The 27,172-nt window shown below is 37.4% G+C and overlaps 1 protein-coding gene across 26 annotated transcripts; it reads left to right on the top strand.

Annotated features, from left to right (window-relative positions):
* The first annotated feature begins 738 nt into the window (after window positions 1–738).
* Window positions 739–27,172, top strand: ZNF207 (zinc finger protein 207). 26 transcript variants are annotated; one of them, XR_014821414.1, is made up of 15 exons: window positions 739–899; window positions 2,271–2,404; window positions 7,460–7,598; window positions 8,881–9,048; window positions 9,164–9,239; window positions 9,734–9,781; window positions 10,840–10,910; window positions 13,574–13,731; window positions 15,187–15,279; window positions 16,234–16,476; window positions 17,316–17,475; window positions 17,618–17,801; window positions 18,019–18,101; window positions 20,836–20,890; window positions 24,782–27,172. XR_014821414.1 is itself a non-coding variant. In XM_021067451.2 (13 exons), exons 1-12 carry the CDS (start codon window positions 865–867, stop codon window positions 17,776–17,778), a joined length of 1,488 nt encoding a protein of 495 aa, XP_020923110.1. In that variant the 5' UTR covers window positions 739–864; the 3' UTR covers window positions 17,779–17,801; window positions 18,019–18,119. The 26 variants fall into 26 exon arrangements, 15 of the variants coding, with proteins under 15 accessions (XP_020923110.1, XP_084841338.1, XP_084841337.1 ...); XR_014821415.1 differs by lacking the exon at window positions 9,734–9,781 and having other exon boundaries at window positions 24,779–27,172; XR_014821417.1 differs by lacking the exon at window positions 15,187–15,279.

Here is a 27,172-nt window from a genome sequence, read left to right as displayed (position 1 = left end):
CTACGACCTAAACGACAGCTCATGGCCATGCGGGATCTTTAACCCAGTGAGCGAGGCCAGGGATGGAACTCGCATCCTCATGAATACTAGTAGGTTTCGTTATAGCTGAGCCACAAAGGGAACTCCCAAACACTAGCATTTTTTTGGCCCTTGGTTAAAAACCTTCTCCTCTCTCGCTTTTCCCCATCCACCCTTCAGGAAACCTTCCCCGACACCCCAACGCCAGTGCTCTGTAAACAGTTCCCCACTTCTCAGGTCCCCAGCACTTCGTATTTCCATTACCGCGCCGAGCACGCTGCGTCCTTTACTCATGTCACCAATCTGCGTTACAAGGCAGACTGCAACTTCTTTGACTTAATGGCAGGGAAAAGTCCCACCCTACAGAAAGGAGTAACCCGGACAATGAAACAAAATGAAAAACTGGGCACTGTCTCAATTATCCTTTGTTTGTAGTTTACTCTCAATTACATTTGTAACCTTTTCAGTTTCTATTTTTTCTTCTTCTTCAGTTCGAGAATGTCTCGGCGGCGTACCTAGATCACCGAAAATAATCCGGCAGAGAACAAAACACGCGGCAGGCAGGAACCCGGACCGCTCGTACCGACAAGATGGCAGCCCGGCCGTTGAGTCTCCACCCATTCAGGGCGGAGGCCTGCGTCATGTGACCCTCCCCTGTCTGGCACCGCCTCTCGCCGCAGTGCCTGACGGGAGGCAGAGCAGCGAGCGAGGGCGTCGGCCATTTTGTGGCTGTTTCCTGTGGGACGTGGTGGTGGCCGTTGGGTCGGAAGAGCGAAGCGATTTTTCGCCGCGTTTTTCCTGCTTGTTTTTTCCTCCCTTTGTTTTTTCGGTCGGTACAGCGCAGTTATGGGTCGCAAGAAGAAGAAGCAGCTGAAGCCGTGGTGCTGATATCCTTTGTCGGTTTGAGGTCGAGGCCAAGCGGGGGCGCCGGTTGGTGGTGACTGGGACGGGGAGGCCTGGCTTTGGCCTATGGCGGAGAGTGTCTGGGATCTAGGCCGCGGGGTCGGTAGTTTGGTGGCTGGACTCGCGTTTGGGGAGGCTTCTTGGAAAATGGGATCCCTAGGGCGAGAGGCTCTGGCGGTTGTGGGTCGTCGGACCCCGTGACTCAGGAGTTTCTTGCTTTAGTGCGAGCGTGGACCCACTGGGAGGCGCATGGACCCCTTCACCAAGGACAGTGTTCCCTGAGGACTCCTGCCGCACTCTTGTTGTTTTGGTGACGATTCAACAAAGGGACTTTCTTCCAGTATAATACGCTTTTTGACTGTGGAGGACTGGGGAGAGCTCTCGCAATCTGTCACCCACTTTTTCAGATTTTTTTTTTTTTTTTTTGTAGAATCGGTGGTTTAGTAAAAGCTTTATGTTAGTCAACCCTGATTTCGAACCCCAGGCTCCCCTCCCTTTTTTTCCCCCTTTTTTCCTTCCGAGGGTGGAGGGAAGATCAAGCTTCCGCGCCTCACCCACTGGCGCCTTAATCCTCTAGAAGTGTTCTCTTATAGGGTGGGGTTTAAATCAGTCTTTATAGGACTGAAAAAAATGCCTCTTTGAAAAAACGTGGCATCCTTTTAATACTCGCCTTCGGAAGCATTAGTAAGTTATACGTTGAAATTGGATTTACCTACTGTTTTTTACTGAAAAAGGTTTATTCTACGTACTGCATTTACTTACATAATAGTTGAAAAATGGTTGCGAATTTTGTGAAGTGCTTTTAGGAAAGTCTGACTAGTAGTGAGGTAACAATTTTCTATTGTAACTCGTCTGTGAGTTTGAATACATTTCTTGGCAACATTCGTACAGGCAACTTTGTGGATTGTTCATAGGAAATTGTGTCATCTTTATTCACTATGAACTTTTTTCCAGATTCTGAGTAATATTAAAATATTGAATTTTAAATATTAGGTAAATTCTTAATATTTCTATTATTTTTATCTTCTGTTCTTGAGTTTTTGTTGAGATGAACTTTGGTTTTCACATAAATCTCTGTTAAACGCGGGAATTTTGACTAAACTATTGCTTATTGAGATGCATTTCTTTAGCAGTGGTGAAGAGATACGGAATTCCAGGACATTGAAAATTCCAAAATTCGTGGCAGGTTAATCCTTAGTTGTATAATAAATATCAAAAGCAGAGGTTAAAAAGTACCCTTTTGGTTTTGGCTGTTCCCACTTTTAATGTTATTACTTTTCTCTTTCATGACAATTTTTTTTTTTAATAGGAAGTGTCCTTATTGTGCTATTTTTGTACCTTAACAATAGTGATCAGGTATTGTAATAGAGATTTTGATGATGAAAAAATCCTTATACAGCACCAAAAAGCAAAGCATTTTAAATGCCATATATGTCATAAGAAACTATATACAGGACCTGGCTTAGCTATTCATTGCATGCAGGTAAAGGGTTTTCTGTATTTTTGCTCTCATAGTTGGGAAACAACATGGGGAAAAAATCTTTCTCTTTGATAGCTGTAGAGGTTCTTTTGTTCATTGCAAAAAGACTAAGATGACCAATCACCTTTAAAAAACAAAAAACTTTTAGACATCAGGAAGATAAACAATTGATTTTTTATATCAGAGTATATATTGGTATTTAAATTATCGAAAATATGTTTAATCTTGGGTGACAGGTTGAGATCACAAAGTATTTACTCAGTACTTGGGTAGAGAACAAGAATTTAAATTTTGTGGGCTGTACCACCCGTTCTAATCCCTTAAGAACTAATACATAATTAATTAACGGCCCTTAACTCACAGCTATTGAATGATTTGTTATAATCTGTTGCCTGGGGCTAGGTTTATTTCAACCATTTATTCCCTGGACCTCTTTTGGAGTGGTAGCATTGTGTTTTCATTTAATAATTCCTAGATTTCCTGAGTTCTCTCTTACTAGGTAGGTAGAGTTTTGTAATTTATACTTGTAAAGATTTAATAAGTACTTTTATGTTTTATTCAACATTATTTCTTCTACTTTTGCTAATCCTAGAGCTGCCTGAATTTTTGCCTAATTGGACCCTAGAGAGATGTGAGATGAGCAAATCCCTATTCATTGGAAACTACTGTTGGTAGGAGGCAGGGAGGTAAATTAAAACAAGTCATTGCTTCCCCAAGTTTAAAAATAAGTTTATATAGATCTTTTTCTCTTCAGTTTTGTCACTATAACAATTCAGTATCCATTCAAAAATATGAGAGCCTATTACATGCTAGACCAACAGTTTTCCACTGTGGTTGTCACTGGTTGCTTGTGGCTGTTTAAAAGAAAATCTAAAAATTAGAAGTCCAACTCTAGCACATAACTGCATTTCCAGTGCTTAGCTGCATGTGGCTGGTGCATGACTATGTATTAGATAGTACAGGTGCAGAACATTACCATTTATCACAGAAGTTTTTGTGAGACAGCACTGTACAATGTTTTAGGCACTAAGTGTAATGAGTAAAACAAAGTCATCATTGTGGATTTTAAATTTGCATTGTAGAGGAAAGTAACTTATAAATATTTAATTTGTCTTATGCTGATGAGTGATAGAGAAAACTAAAATAGATAGGGGGTGGGCGCTCGGGCAGGGGCACACAAGATAGGAAAGGTCAGAATGAGAAGCTGTCATCTGAGCAGAGATCTGAAAGGAAGTGAGGGAGAGAGAGTTTGAGGGAAAGGGCAGCAATTTGCTACTTTATGTAAGAGGCCTTGTAGGTGATGGTAGGACATTTTCTTTAATTCCAAATGAAATAGTAAATTTTAGTTGAGTTTTGACATGCTTTGGGACACTTTTTTTTTAAAAGGTCATTTTGGCTTCAGGGTTGAGAATAGACTGAGGCTGTAGTGAGACCACTTAGGAGACTGAAGTATTGCAGGCAGGGGGTGGTGGGGACAGAAATCAGAGTTTCCTGAGTTCCTGAGCTAATGGATTAGATGTGGAGTCTGAGAGAAAGTGAGGAGTGAAGGATGATATGAAGGTTTTTGTTCTGAGCAATGTGAAAAGTGAGTTACCATATTCACTTGGGCCTTGGAGTCCACAGGCACAGACCCTGTATCTGATAGGGAGGGCTAACTGTTACACCTTTTTGCATCCTCAGAATTTGGTGGTGGTGGGGTGGTGGTCCTGGAACCATTTCCCCCTTGGTATTGAGGGACTGAAATGTGGAAATGTATAGTGAAATTTGGAAAGCTGCAGAAAGACTAGGCTTAGGGATGGAGGATATCATCTTATGTTAGTTTTGAGAAGGTCTGTAGAATATACACATGGAGATGTCATAAGCAGTTGAATCTACAAATCTGCAGTTCAGAGAGGTTGGAGCCAGAGATAGAAATTTGGCAGGATACAAAGATGGCTATTTGAAGCCATGATACTAGATATCTTTAGGGAGTAGAATTAGATAAAAAAGAAGTGCAAGGCTTCCACCTTGGGCCACTCCCAGCATTTAGAGCTCAGCAGATTAAACCAATCAAAAGAGATTGAAAAGATAGGAAAACCCAGAGAATAGTACCAGGGAAATCAAATGCAGTGTTTCTAAGAGTGAATTGTTTAACAGTCAAATGCTGATGGTAGGTAAGGTAAGCACAGGACCAAGATTGGATTAAGCAGAGTGGAGATCATTGTTCACTTGCCAAGAGTGATTTCCTGGAATGATGAAGATGAAAAGCTGATTGGAGTGCTTTCAAGAGAAAATGAGATAGAATGTAGAGGCACTCTTTCAAGGAGTTATAATACTGAGAAGAGCATAGAAATGGAGTGAAGGTTGGAAGGAGATTTGATAAACTGTTAGTAATATCTTTAATTGATTAAGTGCTTCCATTTATAAGTTCTTAACTGTAATTTCACGGCAACCTGTGAGGCCTGGCAGATAAATCAGACACATCCTCACTTTTATAGATGATTAACCTAGGATAGTAGTAATTTTGATACTTCACGTCAATGCTTGCTCCCATCTTTTCAACCAAGACCATCCTAATTTCTACCATGTGAAAGTCTAAGAAACCTCATTCTGGCTGTACCGCAATGAGGGGATGATTTTAAGTAAATCACATTTTTTTGTCTTTCCAGTACCTTTTAGTTAAGATATTTGCTCTTACGTTCATCATTGAGCAAGATAGTGAAAACTAATTAATGTGTATGTGATCGTAGTTAGATTTCTTTAAAGAACATATGAGTTACTTCATCTGCATTCATCAAGAAAAGTATTCCAAAAAACTTAGGAAACAGGATGATTAAGTCACTTTTGTTGGGTAGCTTTATTCGTGGATCTTTTAATCACAATAAGATACTTTTATTTTTTTTAATTTATTTTTTTATTTTTTTGGTCTTTTTAGGGCTGCACCCGTGGCATGTGGAAGTTGCCAGGCTAGATCCTTAACCCATCCTTAGCCTTATCTGTGACCCACACCCCAGCTCATGGCAACGCTGGATCCTTAACCCACTGAATGAGGCCAGGGATCAAACCATATCCTTATGGTGCTAGTCGGGTTTGTTTACAGCTGAGCCATGACGGGAACTCCAAGATACTTTCTTTTTTTTTTTTTCTTTCCTTTTTTTTTTTTTTTTTTTTTTTGTCTTTTTGTCTTTTAGGGTCGCACCCATGGCATATGGAGGTTCCCAGACTAGGGGTCTAATCAGAGCTGCTGCTGCCGGCCTACGCCACAGCCACAGCAACACAGGACCCAAGCCAAGTCTGCAACTTACACCACAGCTCACGGCAATGCCGGATCCTTAACCCACTGAGCGGGGCCAGGGATTGAACCCGCAACCTCATGGTTCCTAGTCAGATCCGTTAACCACTGAGCTACGATGGGAATTCCTCCAAGATACTTTCTGAATTTGATTTATGTCACTTTTAAAATCTTTGAGGTGCTTCTCTAAGAAGAAAACTTTAATTATCTTTCTAGAATTCCAGGAAGGTGTCTTGGAAGGAAGAAAAATTGAGTATTACTTGGACAAATATATCCAAGTCACTAGCCTAAATAAGTGGTTCTCAAGCTCGAGCATACGTCAGAATCACCCTGAGGCTTGTTGGATAGATTTCTGGTTCCATCCAAAGGTTTCTTACTCAGGCATGGCCTGAGAACTTGAATTTCTAATAAGCTTCCAGGTGAAGCTTTGACATTCTTTTTTTTTTTTTTTTTTTTTTTTTTTTGTCTTTTTGCTATTTCTTTGGGCCGCTCCCACGGCATGTGGAGGTTCCCAGGCTAGGGGTTGAATCGGAGCTGTAGCCACTGGCCTACACCACAGCCACAGCAACGCGGGATCCGAGCCGCGTCTGCAACCTACACCACAGCTCACGGCAACGCCGGATCATTAACCCACTGAGCAAGGCCAGGGACCAAACCCTTGACCTCATGGTTCCTAGTCAGATTCGTTAACCACTGCGCCACGACGGGAACTCCAAGCTTTGACATTCTTTAGCCTAAGTTTTTGCTGACAGGGATTCTATCATATTGGCAAAAGTTATCTGGGTTTGAGAGTTGGAAACATACAGTGAAAAAACCATACAGTGAAAAAGTCCTAGGTCCCCAGTGTTTTACGATGAAATCTCTTAAGAACTTCTTTTTGTAATCTACCAAATAAATCAGAGATGGTGACACAAGATTACTGCTCTGGCAGTCTTAAGCACCTGAGGTGACCGAGTAGTTATGGGTAGTGCTAATTGTAAATATCACCTTTGTGATTTGTAACCTGACAAGCTTGTCTCAAGATCCATTTTTGGAAGATTTACTTTATTCTACACTTAATGTAGTAAGATTTCATAAGCTTTACTTGAGACTTAAAACTTCTGAGTTGAGTAACACTATTCATTGCTAATAATTGAAGCAAGCAAGATTATATGGTAAACTTGAAGTAATGTTATTAATAATGTTTATTGAACTCTTGCTCCGTTACACATTGCCAAGTGCTTTTTATATACACAATATTTTATTTAATCCTAAAAATGACTCAGAAGTGAGGTACTGTATTGGTAGAATAAAACTGAGGCTTAGGTCAAATGAGTTGCCCAATCTCACGTAGCTAGTAAGCCATACAGCTGGGGGTTGAATTCACATAGTCTCACTATAGAGCCAGTCATTTTTTTTTTTTTTGTCCTTTTGCCTTTTCTAGGGCCGCTCCTGCTGCATATGGGGGTTCCCAGGCTAGGTGTCCAATTGGAGCTGCAGCTGCCGGCCTACGCCACAGCCACAGCAGCTCGGGATTCAAGCCACGTCTGCAGCCTACACCACAGCTCACAGCAATGCCAGATCCTTAACCCACTGAGCAAGGCCAGGGATTGAACCTGCAACCCCATGGTTCCTAGTTGGATTCATTAACCACTGAGCCACGATGGGAACTCCTAGAACCAGTCATTCTTTACTAAGTGGTCTCTGAGTAATTTGAAATTATGCTTTAAAATACTTTCATGAGGCACTTTTGTCTGTCTAATGTAAGATTTTTGTTTGTGTGGGGTTTTTTGTTTGTTTAATATTAGGTGCATAAAGAGACAATAGATGCTGTACCAAATGCAATACCTGGGAGAACAGACATAGAGTTGGAAATATATGGTATGGAAGGTATTCCAGAAAAAGACATGGATGAAAGAAGACGACTTCTTGAACAAAAAACACAAGGTAATGCTATGCTTTTTAAAAATACAACTTCAGTAGTGAAAGTATTATTACTTCTTTCAAGTATAAATGTAATAGGTGTTCGACTTAGAATTCTAATTTTGAATTTTTTAATGTCTTATGTTTGAAGATTTATTTATTTTATGGCCATACCTGTGGCATATGGGGATTCCCAGACCAGGGATTGAATCCCAGCAGTGACCAGAGCCGCTGCAGCTGGACTCTTTACTCACTTTACCACAGTTGTATTTTTGATTAGTCCATACATTGTATTATAGTTTCACTCATAACTGAATTCCAGGTGGATTTAGTAAGTATCAGAGGCCTGGAGTTCCCGTTGTGGCACATCGGAAATGAATCTGACTAGGAACCATGAAGTTGCAGGTTCCATCCCTGACCTCACTTAGTGGGTTAAGGATCCGGTGTTGCCATGAGCTGTGGTGTAGGTTGTAGAGTGGCTCGGTCCTACATCGCTGTGGTTGTGGTGTAGGCTGATTCAATCCCTGGCCTGGGAACCTCCATATACGTGGATGCGCCCCCCCCCCCCCAAAAAAAAACCTATTGAAAATGAAAGTAGCTTGTTTTATGAAACTACTAATCATAAAAAAAATTTTAGCACTGTGTTTGACTTGGAATGTGCAGTTCTGTCCTGTCTAAATGATAGGAATTGTTGTTAATACGAGACTGTGTTTTGAAAAGCATTAAGGAGAGTGGTCAGACCACTTTGTCGTAGTTTTTCTTTTTGGATGGAATAGAGCTGGTTTTTTAAAAATAACAGTTGATTAAGGAAAATTATTTTTACATGCTGTAGAGTAGGGAAAGGATGTTAGTTAAACTTTAATATAGATTGGAAAAATATTTGAAGAGTAAAGAACAGTGTTAACTGATTTTTGTGTGGGTTTTTTTTTTTTTTTTTTTGGTCTTTTTTAGGACTACACCTATGGTATATGGAGGTTCCCAGGCTAGGGGTCCATTCAGAGCTGTTGCTGCAGGCCTATGCCAGAGCCACAGCAATGCCAGATCCAGGCCGCATCTGCGACCTACACCACAGCTCATGGCAACACCTGATCCTTAACGCACTGAGCAAGGCCAGGAATTGAATCCGAAATCTCACAGTTCCTAGTAGGATTCATTTCCGCTGCACCATGACAGGAATGCCCTGAAAAAAATTTTTTTTTTTTTTTTTTTTTTCTTTTTGAAGAAAAAAAGTCTCAGGAGTGTCTTAAACTAGCTTAGTTTTTCTTTTTTACTCTATGAGAAAAACTAATTAAAACTTTTTTAGCAGAGAGTCAAAAAAAGAAGCAACAAGATGATTCTGATGAATATGATGATGATGATTCTGCAGCTTCAACTTCATTTCAACCACAGCCTGTTCAGCCTCAGCAAGGTTATATCCCCCCAATGGCACAACCAGGATTGCCACCAGTTCCGGGAGCACCAGGAATGCCTCCAGGTAGCACATGAAGGTTTCTTATAATTACATTCTCAGGTCTTTATTGATACAGTTGAGAAGTACTAATTTTTTCCTCTTAACTCTTTGTACTTTTGATTGAAATTCTTGCTTATAGGCATACCTCCGTTAATGCCGGGTGTTCCTCCTCTGATGCCAGGAATGCCACCAGTTATGCCAGGCATGCCACCTGGGTAAGAAAACTCTTTAATTGGTTTGTGGGCTTGTGCCTAGTAATGATCTTTTTCAACTTGGGTGCTATATGAATTAAATGTTACTTCGCTTTTTTTTTTTCCTTCTAAAAGGTATGGGCTCTATAAGTATTAAACTTACCTAATAAAGGAGTCTACTAATAAATTTAAGGAATATAATTTGCCTCTACAGAGTAGATTTTTGGGTTTTAGGATGTATGTAGGCAGCCGTCTGCTTTAATTGCATCTGATGTAATTAAAGTAGTTGGTTGTAGATTGAGTTTGAGATTCATAACTGTCCATGACACTTTGTAGTTGTGACAAGAAGCAAACTCTGTAAATGATTTATTTGTCAAATCATCAAGAACTAAAATATGAGGTGCTCGTGCCCATCACTTTTACTTAAATATTGTTGGATGTGAGAGGTATACAATACACTTTCCCACTGTATTTTGAAAATCACAGTTAGATTTTGATTTTGTCATACATTTTCACAGATTGCATCATCAGAGAAAATACACCCAGTCATTTTGCGGTGAAAACATGTAAGCATCTCATTCATAATGTAATTCAGGAGGTATAATCATAATGTCATTTTTTGTGTGTTTAATGATATCTATTCAGTTGAGTTCAGAAGTTTTCTAACCTTCCTCTCTAAAACTTCTAAAATTTGCAAACTTAATTGACACAGATCTCTTAAATGAGGGAACTAAAACATATGTGAGGAAATAGTAATAGACCCATATAAATAAAGCATTTTCTAATTGTGTGGCTGTTTCCCCAAACTACTAAAAGTAATGGGACTTATAAAAAGGGTCAGTATTTAAAAGAATATGTATTTTGCCAAATTACATGCTTTATTATTATAGAAGGTAATCGAATTCTTCGAATAAAATATGTGGAAGAAGTTATTCTTCTGATAAGAGTCCTAAATCAAATATTCACAAGCATATAATTTTTAAAGTCAATTGGACACTGGTAATTTGAAGGTGAGCTCTTTTAAAGGAAAATAAATACGGATTATGTTTCTAAGTCATAGTTTAGTGTTAGGTAGTTCTCTACATAAGAAATAGGCAGTCTTGGTTTACTTTTGATTCTTTTTGATGTTGATTGTAGTTTTTCTGTACCCCTCCAAAAAAAAGGAAATCTTTACTCTGCAGAGTACATTCAGTATTTTCCTTTTTGAAAAAAAATTCTGACAAGGCTAAAATATTAGTTCCTTTTAAATTATATTCTGTGGATATTTTCCCAGTGAGACAAAAGGTGGTTTTGCTTTCCAGTTACACACATTTTAGATAAGACTTCTTGTTTATATTAAGAAGAGTATAGTAGTCTTTCTCAGTGACTTTAAATGTATTAAAATGTTCTTTTAACAAAGACAATTTTTTTCCCCGTTTTATTGGTAAACCCAAGAGTTTGCTGGATCTAGGGGATTAATTTTGATAGGACTATTTTAGTGTGCTCTGTGTTCTTTCAGCTTGATTGATTTCAGTGTTAGAATTAAATTCAAGTCTTATTGTTTCAGGCTTTAGCCAAAATATTTTTTTAATGTTTTATATTGTTAATTAACTTTAGTTGTCTCTTGAAATTTGCTTTCTAATAGAATGATGCCAATGGGTGGAATGATGCCACCTGGACCAGGAATACCACCTCTGATGCCTGGTATGCCTCCAGGTATGAAATGCTAGACAGCTACCTTTTTGATATGACATGTGCTTTACTCTTTTGAGTGTTTTTAGACAGTAGATTTGGGCATTAGTGCAATGTAATTTTAAAAATTCCACAGGTGGAGTTCCTGTTATGGCTCAGCGGTAACAAACCTGACTAGTGTATCCATGAGGATATGGATTTGATCTCCGGCCTCACTTAGTGGGTTAAAGATCCAGTGTTGCCGTGGGCTGTGGTGTAGACTGGTGGCTGCAGCTTTTATTTGACCCCTAGCCTGGGAACCTCCGTGAATTTCCACAGGTTAAAGTTACTTGGAGATGTGGTAAGACGGACTCTCTTTTGGCTGCACCCGAAGCACTAGGAAGTTCCTGGGCTAGGGATTGAATCCATGTCTCTAGCAGCTATTCAAACCACTGGAGTGATGCCAGATTTTTTATTTTTTATTTATTTATTTTTTTATTTGCTTTTTTAGGGCCACATGCACGGCATATCCCAAGCTAGGGGTCTAATCAGAGCTACAGCTGCTGGCCACAGCAGTGCAAGATCTGAGCCACGTCTGCAACCTACACCGCAGCTCATGGCAACGCCGGATCCTTAACCCGCTGAGTGAGACCAGGGATCGAACCCGCAACCTCATGGATACTAGTTGGATTCGTTAACCACTGAGCCACCACGGGAACTCCTTTTTAATCCTAGCAAGTTTGGTTTGCAATCCATAGCAGACTCGGATGTATTCAAGTGATAGTTGGTGTAAAAGGAAGAGGAAATATAAAGCAGCAGCAACAAAATTTGAATAATTGGCAGTGTAGCCATTAAATTATAGGCAACAGCTTCACATACATTGTACCCTGGAGTAATTGTAGCCATTTAAAGAAATATAGAAAAATAATGTCAGCAGGTTAAGGATCTGTCATTGTCACTATTGTTAGTTTGATCCTTGGCCCGGGAACTTGCATAGACTGCGGACACAGGCAAGGAAAAAAAAAAAGAAAAGAAAAATAATGTGAAGTCAGTAAAAGTTTTGTTATGTTGAGGAAGTTTAAAGAATACACTAGTGGTGCATTTTAGGAAATTTTATTTAAAGTATTTGAAGGAATAACTTAGTTTCTGGAACAATTTTTATGGGTATATGACCTCTGACCTCTTACTGTAGTTTGCATTAGAGGTCAGGAAATGTCTGTTAGATGTAATAAGTTTTATGCATCAGTAATATCAATAAGCCTAATTGTTGCTTTCCCCATATACAGGGTCTCTAGTGGTAGCTTTCACATCCTAAAATTCTGAAGAGACACAAAGGAATAGAAAGTTTGAAGCAAAATTGTTACAAGGCGCAAATCCCTTAAGTTTTTTGGATTTCTTTGAGTTCAGCAGTCATTTGTTAGTAACTCTGTAGTATAGAATCATTTTTATTTTTTTTATTTTTTTTAATTTTTTTTTGTCTTTTGTCTTTTTTGTTGTTGTTGTTGTTGCTATTTCTTGGGCCGCTCCCGCGGCATATGGAGGGTCCCAGGCTAGGGGTTGAATCAGAGCTGTAGCCACCGGCCTACACCAGAGCCACAGCAACGCGGGATCGTCAACCCACTGAGCAAGGGCAGGGACCGAACCTGCAACCTCATGGTTCCTAGTCAGATTCGTTAACCACTGCGCCACGACGGGAACTCCAGAATCATTTTTAATATAGTGGGTTTTTTTTTTTTTTTTTTTTTTTTTTTTTTTTAAGGGCTGTACCCACGGCATATGGAAGTTCCCAGGCTAGGGGTCACTTGGGGCTTATGCCACAGCCACAGCCAGCTCCAACTTGCATCTGTGACCTACATCACAGTTCTCAGCAACACGATCCCAGTGAGTGAGGCCAGGGATGGAATCCGTGTTTTAATGGATCCTAGTTGGGTTTGTTACCCCTGAGCCGAACAGGAGCTCCCTGTTTTTGTTTAGTAGCCGACTTATAGCAACACTGGATCTGAACTGCATCTGTGACCTAAGCCGCAGCTTGCTGCAATGCCAGATCCTTAACCCATTGAGTTAGGCCAGAGATCAAACCCATATCCTTAGGGAGACAATGTCTGGTCTTTAACCCACTGAGCCACAATGGCAGCTCCAGTATAGTGTGTTTCTGGTTTTTGTGTTTTTTGTTTTTCTTTTTCGGCTGCCCCTTGGCATATGGAGTTCCTGATCCATAGTTGTGAAGTAAGCCACAATTGGGACAATGCTGGATCCTAAATGCACTGCACCAGGCTGGGGGTTTAACCTGTGTCCTGGTGCTCCCAAGATACCACCAATCCTATTGCACCACAGTGTTAACTCCCAATGTAGTGTGTTTTGTTTTTGTTTTTATCTTTTTAGGGGCGCACCCACAGCATATGGAGGTTCCCAGGCTAGGGGTCTAATTGGAGCTGTTGGCTGCCGGACTACGCCACAGCCACAGCCACACCAGATCCAAGCCGTGTCTGCGACCTACACCACAGCTCATGGCAGCGCTGGATCCTTAACCCACTGAGTGAGGCCAGGGATCAGACCCACAACTTCATGGTTCCTAGTCGGACTTGTTTCTGCTGTGCCATGATGGGAACTCTCCAATATAGTGTTTTGTAATGGCAAAGTTTTGGGGGACGTTTCTTTTCTGAACTAGTTGAACAGCCTGTTCCCACTCCAATGTTTCTTCTCTGCAGGTATGCCCCCACCTGTTCCACGTCCTGGAATTCCTCCAATGACTCAATCACAGGCTGTTTCAGCGCCAGGTATTCTTAACAGACCACCTGCACCAACAGCAACAGTTCCTGCTCCGCAGCCTCCGGTTACTAAGCCTCTTTTCCCCAGTGCAGGACAGGTAAGGTGAAATCCCTGAAAAGGAGTGTGCTTATATTTAAAGGTAAAGTGCAGTTGCTCACTGAAATCTTTGAAATTGTCAGAGGTCATTTTTAAAAATTAGAATCTTTTTAATTAAATATACTAAGAAGTGGCCTGTTCTTTTGCATGTTTTTACATGTTGATTTCCTCTACTCATATTGGATGGAACCAGCGATAGTGCATGTTAGTTTTTCATAGTTGTAAACGCTCGATTATTCTTTAGTTAGAAATGAAAGTTTCATTTCTGAGAACATAAAAGTGTTTAAGAGGTCCTCCTTTACCCAATGAGCTATGAGTGGAATGAACCCAATGTCAGAGATGAAAATCCTAAGATTTTAGCAAATTTTTAGGTTCTTTAGTCTAGAATAGTGACAAACAGCAATGCTGTACTGGTGCTGGAAGGGCATCATTTAATGACTTTTGACCTAGTAAATTTGTATTTCATACTGTTTTTTTGTTGTTGTTTTGTTTTTTAAGAACTCAGGAGTGGGAGTTCCCATCATGGCTCATTGGGTTAAGGATCTGGCGTTGCCGTGAGCTGTGGTGTAGGTTGCAAATGCGGCTTGGATCCCAACTAGCTGTGGCTGTGCTATAGGCCAGCAGCGTGGCTCCAATTTGACCCCTAGCCTGGGAACTCACATATGCCACGGTGTGGCCCTAAAAAACAAAACAAAAAATGAACTCAAGCAAAAAATAATTCTCTTATATATAATGTATATAATCGTTCTTAGTTTTGCTTCCCATCCCCTACTTTTATTCAGAATTCAGCAGGGTATCAACTCATTGAGAATTAAGATCGGAGGAAAGTTCTTTATTGTTTACCTTAAAATTGTCAGTTAGGAGTTCTCTGGTGGCCTAGTGGTTAAGGATTTTATGTTGTCACTGTTGTGGCTTGGGTTTGATTCCTGACCTGGAAACTTGTATGCTGTTGGCACAGCCCCCCAAAAAATCCTTTAGATGTTTTATTTTTTCAACTTTGTTTGTTTGTAGTTGCTCAGTTAAAAGCATTACTTTTTAAGTGCCTTTTAAGCACATTAACTTATGTTTTCAAGATGGGGGGATTTTGATTACTGAGAGATGAAGTTTTGACAAAAATTGTAGACTTTGATAGAGAATGATTGAAATGTCAACAGTAATGTCATCATTATTCTCAGTGTTGAAATCTCTTAGGGCAAAACACATTAGTTTTAGGGGAAGAAATCTTGTGGTTAATTAGGTTTATTGGTATAAATTTAAAAGAAAATTTTTTGAGGCTCATACTATCACTTGGTTTATTGTAAATGCATTAACTGCCTGCCTCTATATAAAACATTTGATTGCATTGTAGTTTGCATTTACAAAAATGCAATCTATGCTGAAAAAAAGTCTACCACATGGCTTATTTTCACCCATTTGTTTGGAGACTTTTCATTGTTTCCTTTCTTTTATGCTACAGATGGGGACACCTGTCACAAGCTCAAGTACAGCTTCATCCAATTCAGAAAGTCTGTCTGCATCTTCTAAAGCTCTGTTTCCTAGCACAGCACAAGTACGCAGGAAGTTGCAGTTTAAAATTGTTAAAATGGCTTTATAACTTAACCCTTTGGACCCTACTTTAAAACTAAATCTTTTCCCAAAAATATACTATGTTTAATTTTTTGAAAGTAAATTTAATGGCAAATAAATCAGTGGTATTTGAAAATTTGAACTTCATACTAATGTACCCCAGGCACCTATGGTTCTAAAGGGTTAAAAAGCATGTATGCAGTAAATGCATTATAGTGGCCAATGGTTAGCCTGATGCATGATTAAGCTATTTGGTTTTATGCTGTTTAATCTAATGCATCACATACAATGTAAGGAAATTTAGTATTCTTCATTTGGTTCTAAAAGTTGGCCTAGTTTACATGTTGGAGATGTTTAGTGTTACGAAAAGTAACACATTTATTACTGGTAACTTTTAAGTATAAAAATCTACTAAACCCTTTCGTCCACCATAATCATCTAGCCATTGCTAATTGGGAGGGCCTTGTGTTACTATTTTAAAGAATACCTCTGAAGGACATGTTTTTAATGTGTCACCATTGATAATTATTATTTATGCTATGCTTAGTAACACATTTATTCAAACATTTGTATTCTATAACTGGTAGATTAACCAAGTAATTTAGAGTGGACAACGTATGCTATTCTGTTATGTTACTATATTTCATCAATTGAGAATAAATAGCCTTGTAAATTAAGTCATTTTTGATGAGGAGATAGATGACATCTGAGAAGTTACATAAGTAGTCTTGTTTCCACTGTTGTGTTTTGGATGTGCTTTGATTTAGAAGCTCTTGATATTATGTGTTATCTTGAATCTTGAGGATCATTAATGTTTACTTTGTTTTAATTTAAAGTTTGATCCCATATTGAGTATTGGTCTCTTTTAAGTTAAATTGGTAATAGATATATTCAGTTTTGTGTTTTGAAGTTTTGTTGATGAAAGATTGTTTTACAGGCTCAGGCGGCTGTCCAAGGACCTGTTGGTACAGATTTCAAGCCTTTAAATAGTACCCCTGCAACAACTACAGAACCCCCAAAGCCTACATTCCCTGCATATACCCAGTCTACAGCTTCAACCACTAGTACAACAAATAGCACTGCAGCTAAACCAGCAGCTTCAATAACAAGTAAGCCTGCTACACTCACCACAACCAGTGCAACCAGTAAGTTGATCCATCCAGATGAGGATATATCACTGGTAAGTTGTTTGCATGTTTTTTATAGCAGTTTGATTGAGTACTGTTGTAGCAGCTGTCCATTTGAAAAGTTTTTAATTTTTATACCAATGGTCTGATCTGATTGAATGCTTGCTGAGTGATTTTTACCATTCTGGTTTTTAAGAACCACAAAAGTGCATGTTTTGATCATAGATACATTCTCTCTCCTCCCCCCAGACTATTTCTAAGAGAAGACAATAAGTTAGGATTTTGACTTAAAAAATTATTTTAGAAGTTTTAGTTCCCATTGTGGGATCAGCAGGTTACGAACCCAGTTAGTATCCATGAGGATGTGGGTTTCATCCCTGGCCTGGCTCATTGGGTTAAGTAAGGATCCGGCTGTTGCTATGAGCTGTGGTGTGGTTGCAGAAGTGGCTCAGAACCTGCAATGCTGTGGTGTAGGCCTGCAGCTGAGCTCCATTTGACCCTTAACCTGGGAATCTCCATGTGCTACACTTGGTGGACCTAAAAAAATTAAAACCCCCCAAAAAAAAAAAAATTATTTTAAGTTAGACATAAATTTGTAAATTAATTGAACATTTAAGTGTGAAATAGAATCTATAGATCCCTTACCTTCTTCATTACACAATTCTTGTTGAAGCAATTTATACTTCCTGGAAAGTTGTTTAAATATGTCATGTTTCAAATAAAAACAGGGTTTTTAAGACATCAAGATTTTAAGTAGTTGGACAGGTTTGTGGGGCAAAAGTAATTGATATGTAAGGGTACATTTAAAAATTATTCTGTAAAGACTTGCCTTTATGCTTAATGACTCTCTCTGCATTTAGGTGTTTCACATTTGCTTATTTTTTATTCCTAGGAAGAGAGAAGAGCACAGTTACCTAAATACCAACGTAATCTTCCTCGACCAGGACAGGCTCCTATTGGTAATCCACCTGTTGGCCCAATTGGGGGTATGATGCCACCACAGCCAGGCATCCCACAGCAACAAGGAATGAGACCCCCAATGCCGCCTCATGGTATTCCTTATGTTTATTGTATCTAGTGAATTTTCTGAGTATACATATAAGACATTTATTTGCAAAATACATTGCATTTAAAAGTACAATGCACAGACTAACTCAGTCTGTTTTTTTGTTTGTTTTTAAATGTGTTTTTTAGGTCAGTATGGTGGTCATCATCAAGGCATGCCAGGTTACCTTCCTGGTGCTATGCCACCATATGGGCAGGGACCGCCAATGGTACCCCCTTACCAAGGTGGGCCTCCTCGACCTCCGATGGGAATGAGACCTCCTGTAATGTCGCAAGGTGGCCGTTACTGATCTTACTTCATCCAGTCTAATAGGTTTGGAGATTAAACCTTTTCTCAACTTGTGCTGTTTATATAGCCAAGCTTCCGTCAATAAGGCTTCATTGTGACTTTAACAAACATTATCTTCCCACATACCAGGAACTATTGGACATTTATTTTACATGGGAAAAATTATTTGGAATAATAAAGCAGGAACTTTTCCTGAAGTTGCAATTTATACTGTATGGCTTCTTTTTCATGTTTCATCTAGGTTTTTAGAAGTGAAGTATAGTAAATTTGGTTCGTTATATTGTGAAGGCGCTGGAATTACATGAACATACCACCTTAATAAAGGCAAGTTCTGTAAGCTTACATTGCTATTTGTAAAGTTATGCCTTCACAGCATTTCAGATGCTGTTGGACTTCATGTCCCCAACCTAGCTTGGTGAGGGCTGTAACTGTCTCCAAGTACCTGTACATTGGAAGTCTGAATGTGTAACGATATTTAATGTATTTAGAGTTCCTCATGTTGCAGGGTTTAAGAAATCTGACCCACCAAGGTCATGTGACTTTTCTGTACTGTTAAACTTCATTGTAATAAAATGAGAGAAAAGTTTATGCCTTTTTATTCATAACCCAGCTGTGGACCACTGCCTGAAAGGTTTGTACAGATGCATGCCACAGTAGATGTCCACATAATAAAATTCATAGCTACCAATGCAGTTTTGATATATCATTGGATTCTGTCTTTGACTTGTAGGTTGTTCCTTAGCTGCATGTTTTAAACTGGACAGTATATGTAGAATTGTGTGTTAGTCCTTCAGTTGACAGAAAAAACTTAGCTATAGTGTATGAGTCGTTAACATGGGTATGAAATCTTTATATTGTGTTACCTTTCCACCCTGCTTGGTGTCAATACGTGGTAGATATTACAGATACCTAAAATGTAAACCTTAATATTCCCTACTTATTGCTGATGATGTTTAGAGCCTAGTGCCAGACCTATTCATTGCCTTCTGATTACTTTTGAGACTGAAGTACTGTGTGGACCTCAGAAGCTTTCAGGTGCAAACTTCTAGAAGCTTAGGTGCATGCAGTAATAGCCTTTTGTGCTGTTAATATATTCTAAGTGTAATGGTTAACAGATGAATTTAAATTTTTTTATTTTATTATGTTCCCATATTATTACATTATTTCTTTGATTATATAGCTACTTTCTGTTATTAAGCCTAAATGGCTTTTTCCTGTTAACCTTTTCACCCTTGGAAATCTGACTGTTGAACTGTATTCTTGTGGAGAACTTTTCTGTAGAGATGTTTGCTATTATTTAAGTATCTTGTATTGCAAGTCTTATGTAATATAACAATAGCTCTTGTTGACCTTTTTTTGGCATCCATTTTTTGATCTCTTCTTTTGCAAAGTAGTTTATGGTTATTTAAGTATCATATGACCTATATACAAAGTGTAATTATTAATATAATGAACTCTAGTTTTTCTTCAATATGAAGTTAAGACTTCTAAGAAAATGATGTTTTTTTATAACCTTTATGAGAAGGTGTAGGTAAGAGACAGAGAATCTGAAATTTTGTTTAAAAAAGAGAGGCTTTAACCTTATAAGAAAATACCGAAAGATGTTTATCGTAAGAGTCTGTATGTAAGTTACAAAGCTGAGTGCTATTAAATCTCCTATTTTGCTCCAGTGGTTTTTATAGCTCCTGTCCTGTAATATCATTGAGGTTCAGAAATTTCCGTAGTTTGAAAAGTCAACATCCCATTATCACCAAGAATGCATTTCTTCCGCCAGCAGCCAAGCTTCTACTCTTTTTCCCACCAAACTACTGCCTACCCAAATAGGCTTGAAATTAGGCATACGCTTACATTTAGCAGCATGTTTATCATACTGCCAAAAAGTGCTGAAAATGTTAAAAGGTAAAAATGGCGTAATTTAAATTTAGGATGATTAAATAGGAAGTGTTCTTCCAAACCAAATGTCTCCTTCCAAACCAGATGTCTCAATCATTTCATGTACAGGCCTGTCAACAAAAGTACAGGTGGAATGTGGCAATGAGGGAGAGGGGAGCAGGAAGAGAGAAAAATGGGTTGGTGATGTTTCAGAAATCATGCAAAGCTTTATTTGCATTTAATGCAGAGAGAACCAGTATATCAAGGCTCATTGCTTTCTGAGGTCTGAAAGTAGAAAGTACTGTCACATTATAGGAAATACTACATGATAGAAGCATACTTTTAGTTAGAATGCAAAATGTTATGCATGGCACACTGTCTTTTGCAAATTGTATGCCTCAGGTAGTGTCCATTGGGATATTTTTAATGTGTTATTTGTGCATGCATCAGAGCATAAGCTTCTAGAAAATACCTTTTACCTAACTGCTTCTGGGGTCCATAGTGTGTGGATAAATCATGCGTGGAGCAAATTACATTGAAATAACTTAACTCTTACTTTGACTTAACGCTTTCTCAAATAATGGAGTTGAGTTGAAGTAAACTTTATCCTCCCTCACAGAAGATAACTTTTGGGACTTGGTATATGCAGGCAGGCATTGCAATTGCCATTTCAGGAAGTTTTAAGATTAACGGGGATGCGAGCTTTGGCTCTACCTTAGGTTCATTGTTAGCACCTTTTTAAAAAAACAAAAGAATTTTGTCTGGCACTAGTTTCTATTTGTGTAGCATTATACTGTTGTGTGACAACAAGATCAGCAGGTGAGGATCAACTTTTGAGTAACTGCTGGACTATCGTTTGATTTGAAAATATTTTAGCAATCTCACACATTTACCATTAGGAGTGGGGTAAATATTCTTTGAGCACTATTCCACTGGTCAATTACATATTGAATTTAAATTCAGTTTAATTAAACTTAGTTATCAGTGGGGGGAGATTTCCAATAAAAGTATGGGCTCAGAATGGACTTATAGTGGACAATAGTTTTTTGGTTTTTATTTTTATTTTTTAAAGAGCTGCTCTTTTTTTCTTTGCTTGCTTGATCATTGGGATTTTTTTTTTTAATGCATGTCTTTTAAATTAATTGGGTAATGTTTTTCTAAAATTAAAATTTTCTTCTTCCTATAGCCCTGCCATAGGACAGGCTGAGGCTGAGTCTCAGTGTTGCCCTGTTCAGTCTGAGGCAAGTGGGATTTATTTTATTCCTTATAGGGGCTTTCACAGCTTTATGGCTGTTGGATATTTATGTCCCCAAACTTGCAGCAAGTTTGGTGAAGGCCCCTAAATTTAATTAAATTTAGGATTTTTATACTCTTTTGGCAGAGAAGGCTCTATATTAATATTCACGTTTGACTGTGGTGTTAATAAACATAAAAAGTATTTGACATAGGTAATTTTATGTAATTTGTGTTTCATAATATTTAACAGCCTCAGTAGAGCTGGTAATGTATTGAGCTTCAGTAAATTGACAAAATTTGATGTTCTTGATTTGGAGGCATGAAATGTTTTGTTCAAATTTTCCCTTTTACTTTTAGGAAAATCTTACTGGTTATTTTCTCCTGAAACTATTAAATTTAACCTGAAGGATAAGTTTAATCATTGGAAATGTCACTGGATACTGAAATCTGCATTTTAATCCCAAAGTTATGCATTGAACATTAAGGTTGAAAGGTCATCTGGAAATGCTTGTGATTTTCAATATTTTCAAACCTCACCACATTAGAGCAAATGTTAATGTAGAGCCCTGTGAAGAGTGGGGAAGATGGTGTGTGTGTGTGTGTGTGTGTGTGGTATGTATGCATATACACTACACATTTGATATACAAGATTGGGTATTACAGACTTAACAGTACGGTTAGAATACTAATTTCCAGGCAGCCAAATTGAAATTCTGTCACATGGTGAAGTTAGTATATTGAACTATGGTGTGGGGATGGTTATTTTGAGTTTCATTTTTATACTTACTGAACAATACCTTATGCAATATGCACACATGAAAAGCATCCATGTTGTTTCCAACTAAAAATTACTTTTATTTGGTGAGAAAAGTTGTGTTTATGTGTGTATGTTGTAGGGGGCAAGTAAAGAGGGAACTTGGAAGGGAGGCCAAAATATTAATATTACATTTTCCTTCCTTTGTTAAAACCACTGTTCTATACAGGTAGCATTTTCCTCTGAAAACTAGCAGTTATACTACATAGTACAGTATTTAGCAAATCTGGGCTTGTGTTTCTATGTGGTTTTAATTCTTGGAAGCATAAAGAAAAGATACGCATTAAATGAATTCCAAATTTTCACCTGTGTAATTAGAACACACGCTTTTCTCTGTAACTGGATCATGGAAAAAAGATTTTAATGTTTGAAAAAGGAATTGTGTTGCAAGAAAAAATTGCGTTGGAATATTTTATAACCTACTTAGTAAATTGCTCTTTTTAAGACTCCTTAGTTGGAGATGTTTTTCTATTACATCTACCATCCCCCAGTATACTGAAATATTCAAGAGTGAAGTAACTTATTTTAATTCTAATAGTGATTGTTGAATAATTATAATGAAATATACTTACACACTTGAATACTGAAATGGGAGGGATTTTTGTTGAAGGTGATATAGGTGTCTAAAATGTAGTTTCTTTGATCTCTGTAGTTTTGCGACTTAGACAAATATAATTTTGAGAATTACTTAACTTTCAGGTATCTATTCTGTCCATTGGTAAAAGTTGGTAAATTACTGAAAGGAGATGTTGAAGACGCTTCTTTACTGAGATAAAATTTTGTTGGAGTAAACTGACACTTGTATTAGTTAGAGGATTTTTTAAAAAATAGTAAACATGTACCCTAAAATTTTGCGTAAATCAGGTGTGTCTTTTTCAAAAGGTGGTATCTATCTAATTGAATAACCTTTGTATGTTATTCCAAAATGAAACTGGTTCTCTCTTACTGTAACTTTTATGGAACTCTTCTAAGAGAAAGGATTTCATTATAAGACTATTGACTATAAGGAAGAGTTTTGTAAGTAAACATTCTCCCAACTATACTGCTGCTTGCTTTCTCATGATTTGAATATTAGTGTAGGTTCCTCTCTTTTTTAGCATTCTTAGTGTTTTGTTTTCTGTCATCTGAATCATTTTAATAAATAATGATTTGTTTTTATAGCATAGAAAGTATCTTAACATTTCTGTGTGGTATTTATTGGCATTGAATAATGTTATAGTTTCATGCATATAGTGGATATTCACAATTTTTGTAATGTTAAATTTTCAGGATTATACTTTTAATATCTTGGCTCTTAGGCATTGCTTACTATGAACCTAATTCAAATTAATGCATAGTAAATGGGGAAAGCAGGACCTCAGTTTGAGTTCCCCAATACTTTAAATATCTCCAACACTTCCAATTATTTTCCTGTTCTCACTTGGCATTTTTGTTGGAAAACGAGTTTGAAAATAGCATTTTTTTTTTTTTTTTAAACTAGGTATCTTCAGTAATGCTCAGAGGAATCTTGCTTTTTATAAGCATTGTTTTTCCTCCTCTGGGCTTTAAATATTTTTGCATAATAATTTGGCTGTGAAAGGAAGATCTTTTCATTTTTTTCCCAAGTGGAAAAATAATAGCTTGAAACTTTAGTTTGAAATTTTTGAACATCTCTCTTTACATCTATTCCATTAATCTTAGGTATTGTCAGGGGAAGTTGTATTTTACTAGTCAGGGTGTAGAAGTCATATTGAGGCAAAAATTGGAGACCCAGAGAGGAGATCTTGACTGAAGCTAATTTGAACTATTTCTATTTGAAGCAAATTGAACACTGTATTATAAATGAAGACTGGCCCATGGTTAGGTTCTTTAGGAGGTGTATAATCACCAGCTATATTATGAGAACATTGTGTATAGGTTGTAATTTTGGTCAAACTTACAGAGAAGATACATGAGAGTAAACTGTTTTAGCAATTGATTACTTGGACCCCAACCATTAATTCCCAATGCCGTGATGGTTGTAGGGTTCATTAGCACAGCTTCTGCAGTGTGTTGTTTGGTCCAGAGGTTTATGTAATGATTTGTTTATAAAACGGGGAAGTCGTTTATTGGAATTCTCCAGGCTCTTTGGCATTCTTAGTGTGTCGGGGGTGAGGGTGGGGTGTCTTTTTTAACACCATTGTTATAGTTTAAAATTGTATGCCTTCGTTTTTTGGTTAAAAATAAGGAGCTGGCAGTGAAATTCATTGATGCCCAACTTGTTTCCCCAGTTTACTACACACAAATCAGTAATTTGGGAGAGACCATTGTATACTGTTAGACTTTAAGAACCTTAAATGTAATGCAAGATGATGGCATTCTGACCTTGCATTTGTTATTAAAGATTTCACCAAATCATTCATTATAGAGTAGGTCATTCTTAACATTTTATTCATATTAGTTTGGCAGATGAAAATAAGTAAGATTTGCCACATCGTTTCCCAATCTCTACTAATAAAGCAAGGCTGCTTAACTACCCAGATGGACCAAGAAGAGTTAATATTCTGAAAGTTGAAGTTAGACACATATGGAGTATGTGTAGTTATTGAGCAAAGCCTCCCTCAGGCTTAGTAGTGTATTCCTAGGAGAAGTAATAGAATTTACTTTTCAGACCATTTTATTTTATTTTATTTTATTTTTTTAATTGAAAATCTTTATGGAAGTAGAATCAAGTCTTGTAAAAATTGAATTTAAAATATTAAAAACTGCTTGTCTCTGTGGCATAAGTCTACATACACTTAAACTAAAAATTACTGTGCAGAGATTTCCCTAGCTATATTTGCCCACCCTCCCCCTTTAGAGTAACCCAGATTTTCACAGTACATGTGTTGGAACACAAAGTTTACTAAAATTGAGATGTGTCCAGGAGATACACAGTGTTAACAGCTCATTATCAAAAGGTCACGAAATTTAATAGCCAATGTAAGGTACTTTTGTGAGATTTAGGGAAGATTTCTTGAATGTATTACTGTCAGGCTCTGAGGAAATTAAATGCACATTGACTTTTTAAACTATGAATTGAACTCCTCAGTTTAATACAATTTGTGTTTTTGTTAACTAGCAGCAGAATTTCAGCATTTGCTACTTACTGGTAGAGAAGAAAAATCCCACAGCCCTGCCAGTACAGGTTAGTTTAATCTGTAAGTACCTGATATTCCTATTTTTTTCAAACATATCCATATAACCCACACAAGGAAGAAAGCTGTGCAGTTACTTAAATGTGAGTATAACTAATAATAGATCCATTGGACACTTTCAGACACTTAGTACTTGGGCCAAAGTAGCTTTAGGTTTGCTCACCTTAGTTATAATAAAGGTAGTATTATGCTCCTTTATTACCTGGTTATGGTTGAACCTAAATAGATACATAGAAGGAAAAGAAAGTGAAAGTTTCGATTGGCTAAATGCTCATGTTGGTATATGGAGTGCAGGGTTTTGGGTTTAGGGTCTCTTAAGCCACTCCTGTGGTGGTACCTTTTAACTTTTTACAGTATGAATCAATCTAGGACAAAAGTCAAGTTTCCTCACCTCTAGTAGTGATAAATGGTATGCAGTCAGAAGCTATAAAATACTTTTATACTGCTTTTTTGTTCTTAAATGTTTTAGTAACTCCTGCTGTAAATAAGTACTAATTTTGTTCATCTTTATAAACTATAATCTGTTCTGTTGATGCACTACCATGGTGGGTTCATTTTACTTTGAATTAAGAATAACTTTTTAAATATTCAAATGAAAGCTGGCTACCCATGAAGAAATCTAGATAGGTTCTTTGTGTATTCCTTTTGAGGAACAGTGAGGACGCAACAGGTGTTATGTTGAAGTTTTTATTTCCATTGATTCTACCAGAATTCATTGTTGTATTGAACCATCCTTGAGTGATTTCCTTTAACCTTTATATATTGTGCTCTAATGTTGATAACAAATTTAAATAATGAGGAGAGAGAAAGTCTGTGCAAGCCTGGACCATTTTTCCAATCTGTATGGCTTCGTGTTGACCTTAAGTGTAATGGTGTCTAGAATGAAATATTCTGTCCATGAAACTAGCTGATCTTCTTTTAAACTGGATTGATTAGCTACTGAAAACATCACTTAATGTTGTTTCTATAAAAGCCATGCATTCAATTAAGGTTTTTTTAAAAGTTCAAACTGACAGTTAAATATATTTCGTAAGATAGCCACTTATTTTTTTTAGTATATAAGATTGCCTAAGGGCTTAAGTTTCATTGCCTTTCACAGTTTAATCTGTATAAGAAATGGCGTAGAATACAGTGGAAATGGTTTTCCTTAAAACCATCTCTTTAAAGCTGCTTTTCTGGTGAGTACTATTTTATACTTTTATACATCACTATTTTTCCATTTTGATTTAACTCAAAAGTTGGACACTTGATGAAAGTGTCTGAATTTCTTATACTCTCTAACTATTCCTGAATCAAGGATGTTAAGAAAGTGATTATTTTAAATCCTGACATTTTCTTGATAGTCTGGGCTTACTTTTTTCCCTGACTTTCACTTAATGGACTGTAACTGCAAAAACTATGAATCTGGTGAGATAGGAAAAATGTTTTTACTCAAAACTAATATTTTCTAAATTGACAACGAAAAATGTTTTTTTCCTCAGTGTTTTTGGTTCCCGTGTTGCATAGCTATTAAATTTAAAGACCAGAATTTCTGTCCATCCTTGTTGAAGCTGCTTTCGAAGTGATTCTTGAGCAGTCAAGCTAAGAGTAGAGTTGAAGGAAGGTTTGCCTAAAATGGTCAGGCAGACTAGTCCTTAGAGGAGTCTCAAGTGAGGCTTAAAAATTTCCAGTGTGTTCTTACATCACTCTAACCTTGCATGAAAAACTTGTTGGATACTGGTTTCTGGGACTGTGTATACCATTGAAAATTAGCCTGAGTGTATTTCTAACTACCTCATCCCCTGTTTAATCCCCTTCCTCATTGTAACACATGGGTTTTTTTTTTCCCTTCCAGCTTTTAGCCACATCCTAGCTAATGTCAATATATACTAAGGATGTTTTCACATTGTATTTCCTGCTGTGATCTTTGTAAGCCAATAATGAACAGTCAATTCGTGCTTTTTAAAAAGTATCAACAATGATAATCTAAAATAAATCTGAAAATTTATATCTGAGTATGTGATAATGGTGATGTATTCTTCTAGATAAGCACTAAACAAAGTATGGACCCTCAATTTATGTCTTTAAGATTTAAAATGAAGTAAATTTCTAAGGAACTCTGTCCTTTCCTAGCAAGGATAAGCAGACACTGAAAATTTGGTAAGTATGTAACTTTAAATGCATGTAATAGTGATAAAAGTAAGTAACCAAATTTCCATGGTTTAAGATACTAATTAGACGTGAATAGGAATTCTTCAGTCTACTTTGGAATTTAATGTGTGTATGTCTAGCATTTTTACAAATTTGTGTGCACACTGATTAAATTGAAATACACCTTA

Source organism: Sus scrofa, chromosome 12 (assembly GCF_054392235.1).
Source record: "Sus scrofa isolate SSC_HxYL_T2T_F1_AM1 chromosome 12, Sscrofa_HxYL_maternal_Yorkshire_Landrace_v2.0, whole genome shotgun sequence".
NCBI lineage: Eukaryota > Metazoa > Chordata > Mammalia > Artiodactyla > Suidae > Sus > Sus scrofa.
The sequence above is the reverse complement of the archived record's forward strand: the minus strand, read 5'-3'. Positions and strand labels throughout refer to the sequence as shown.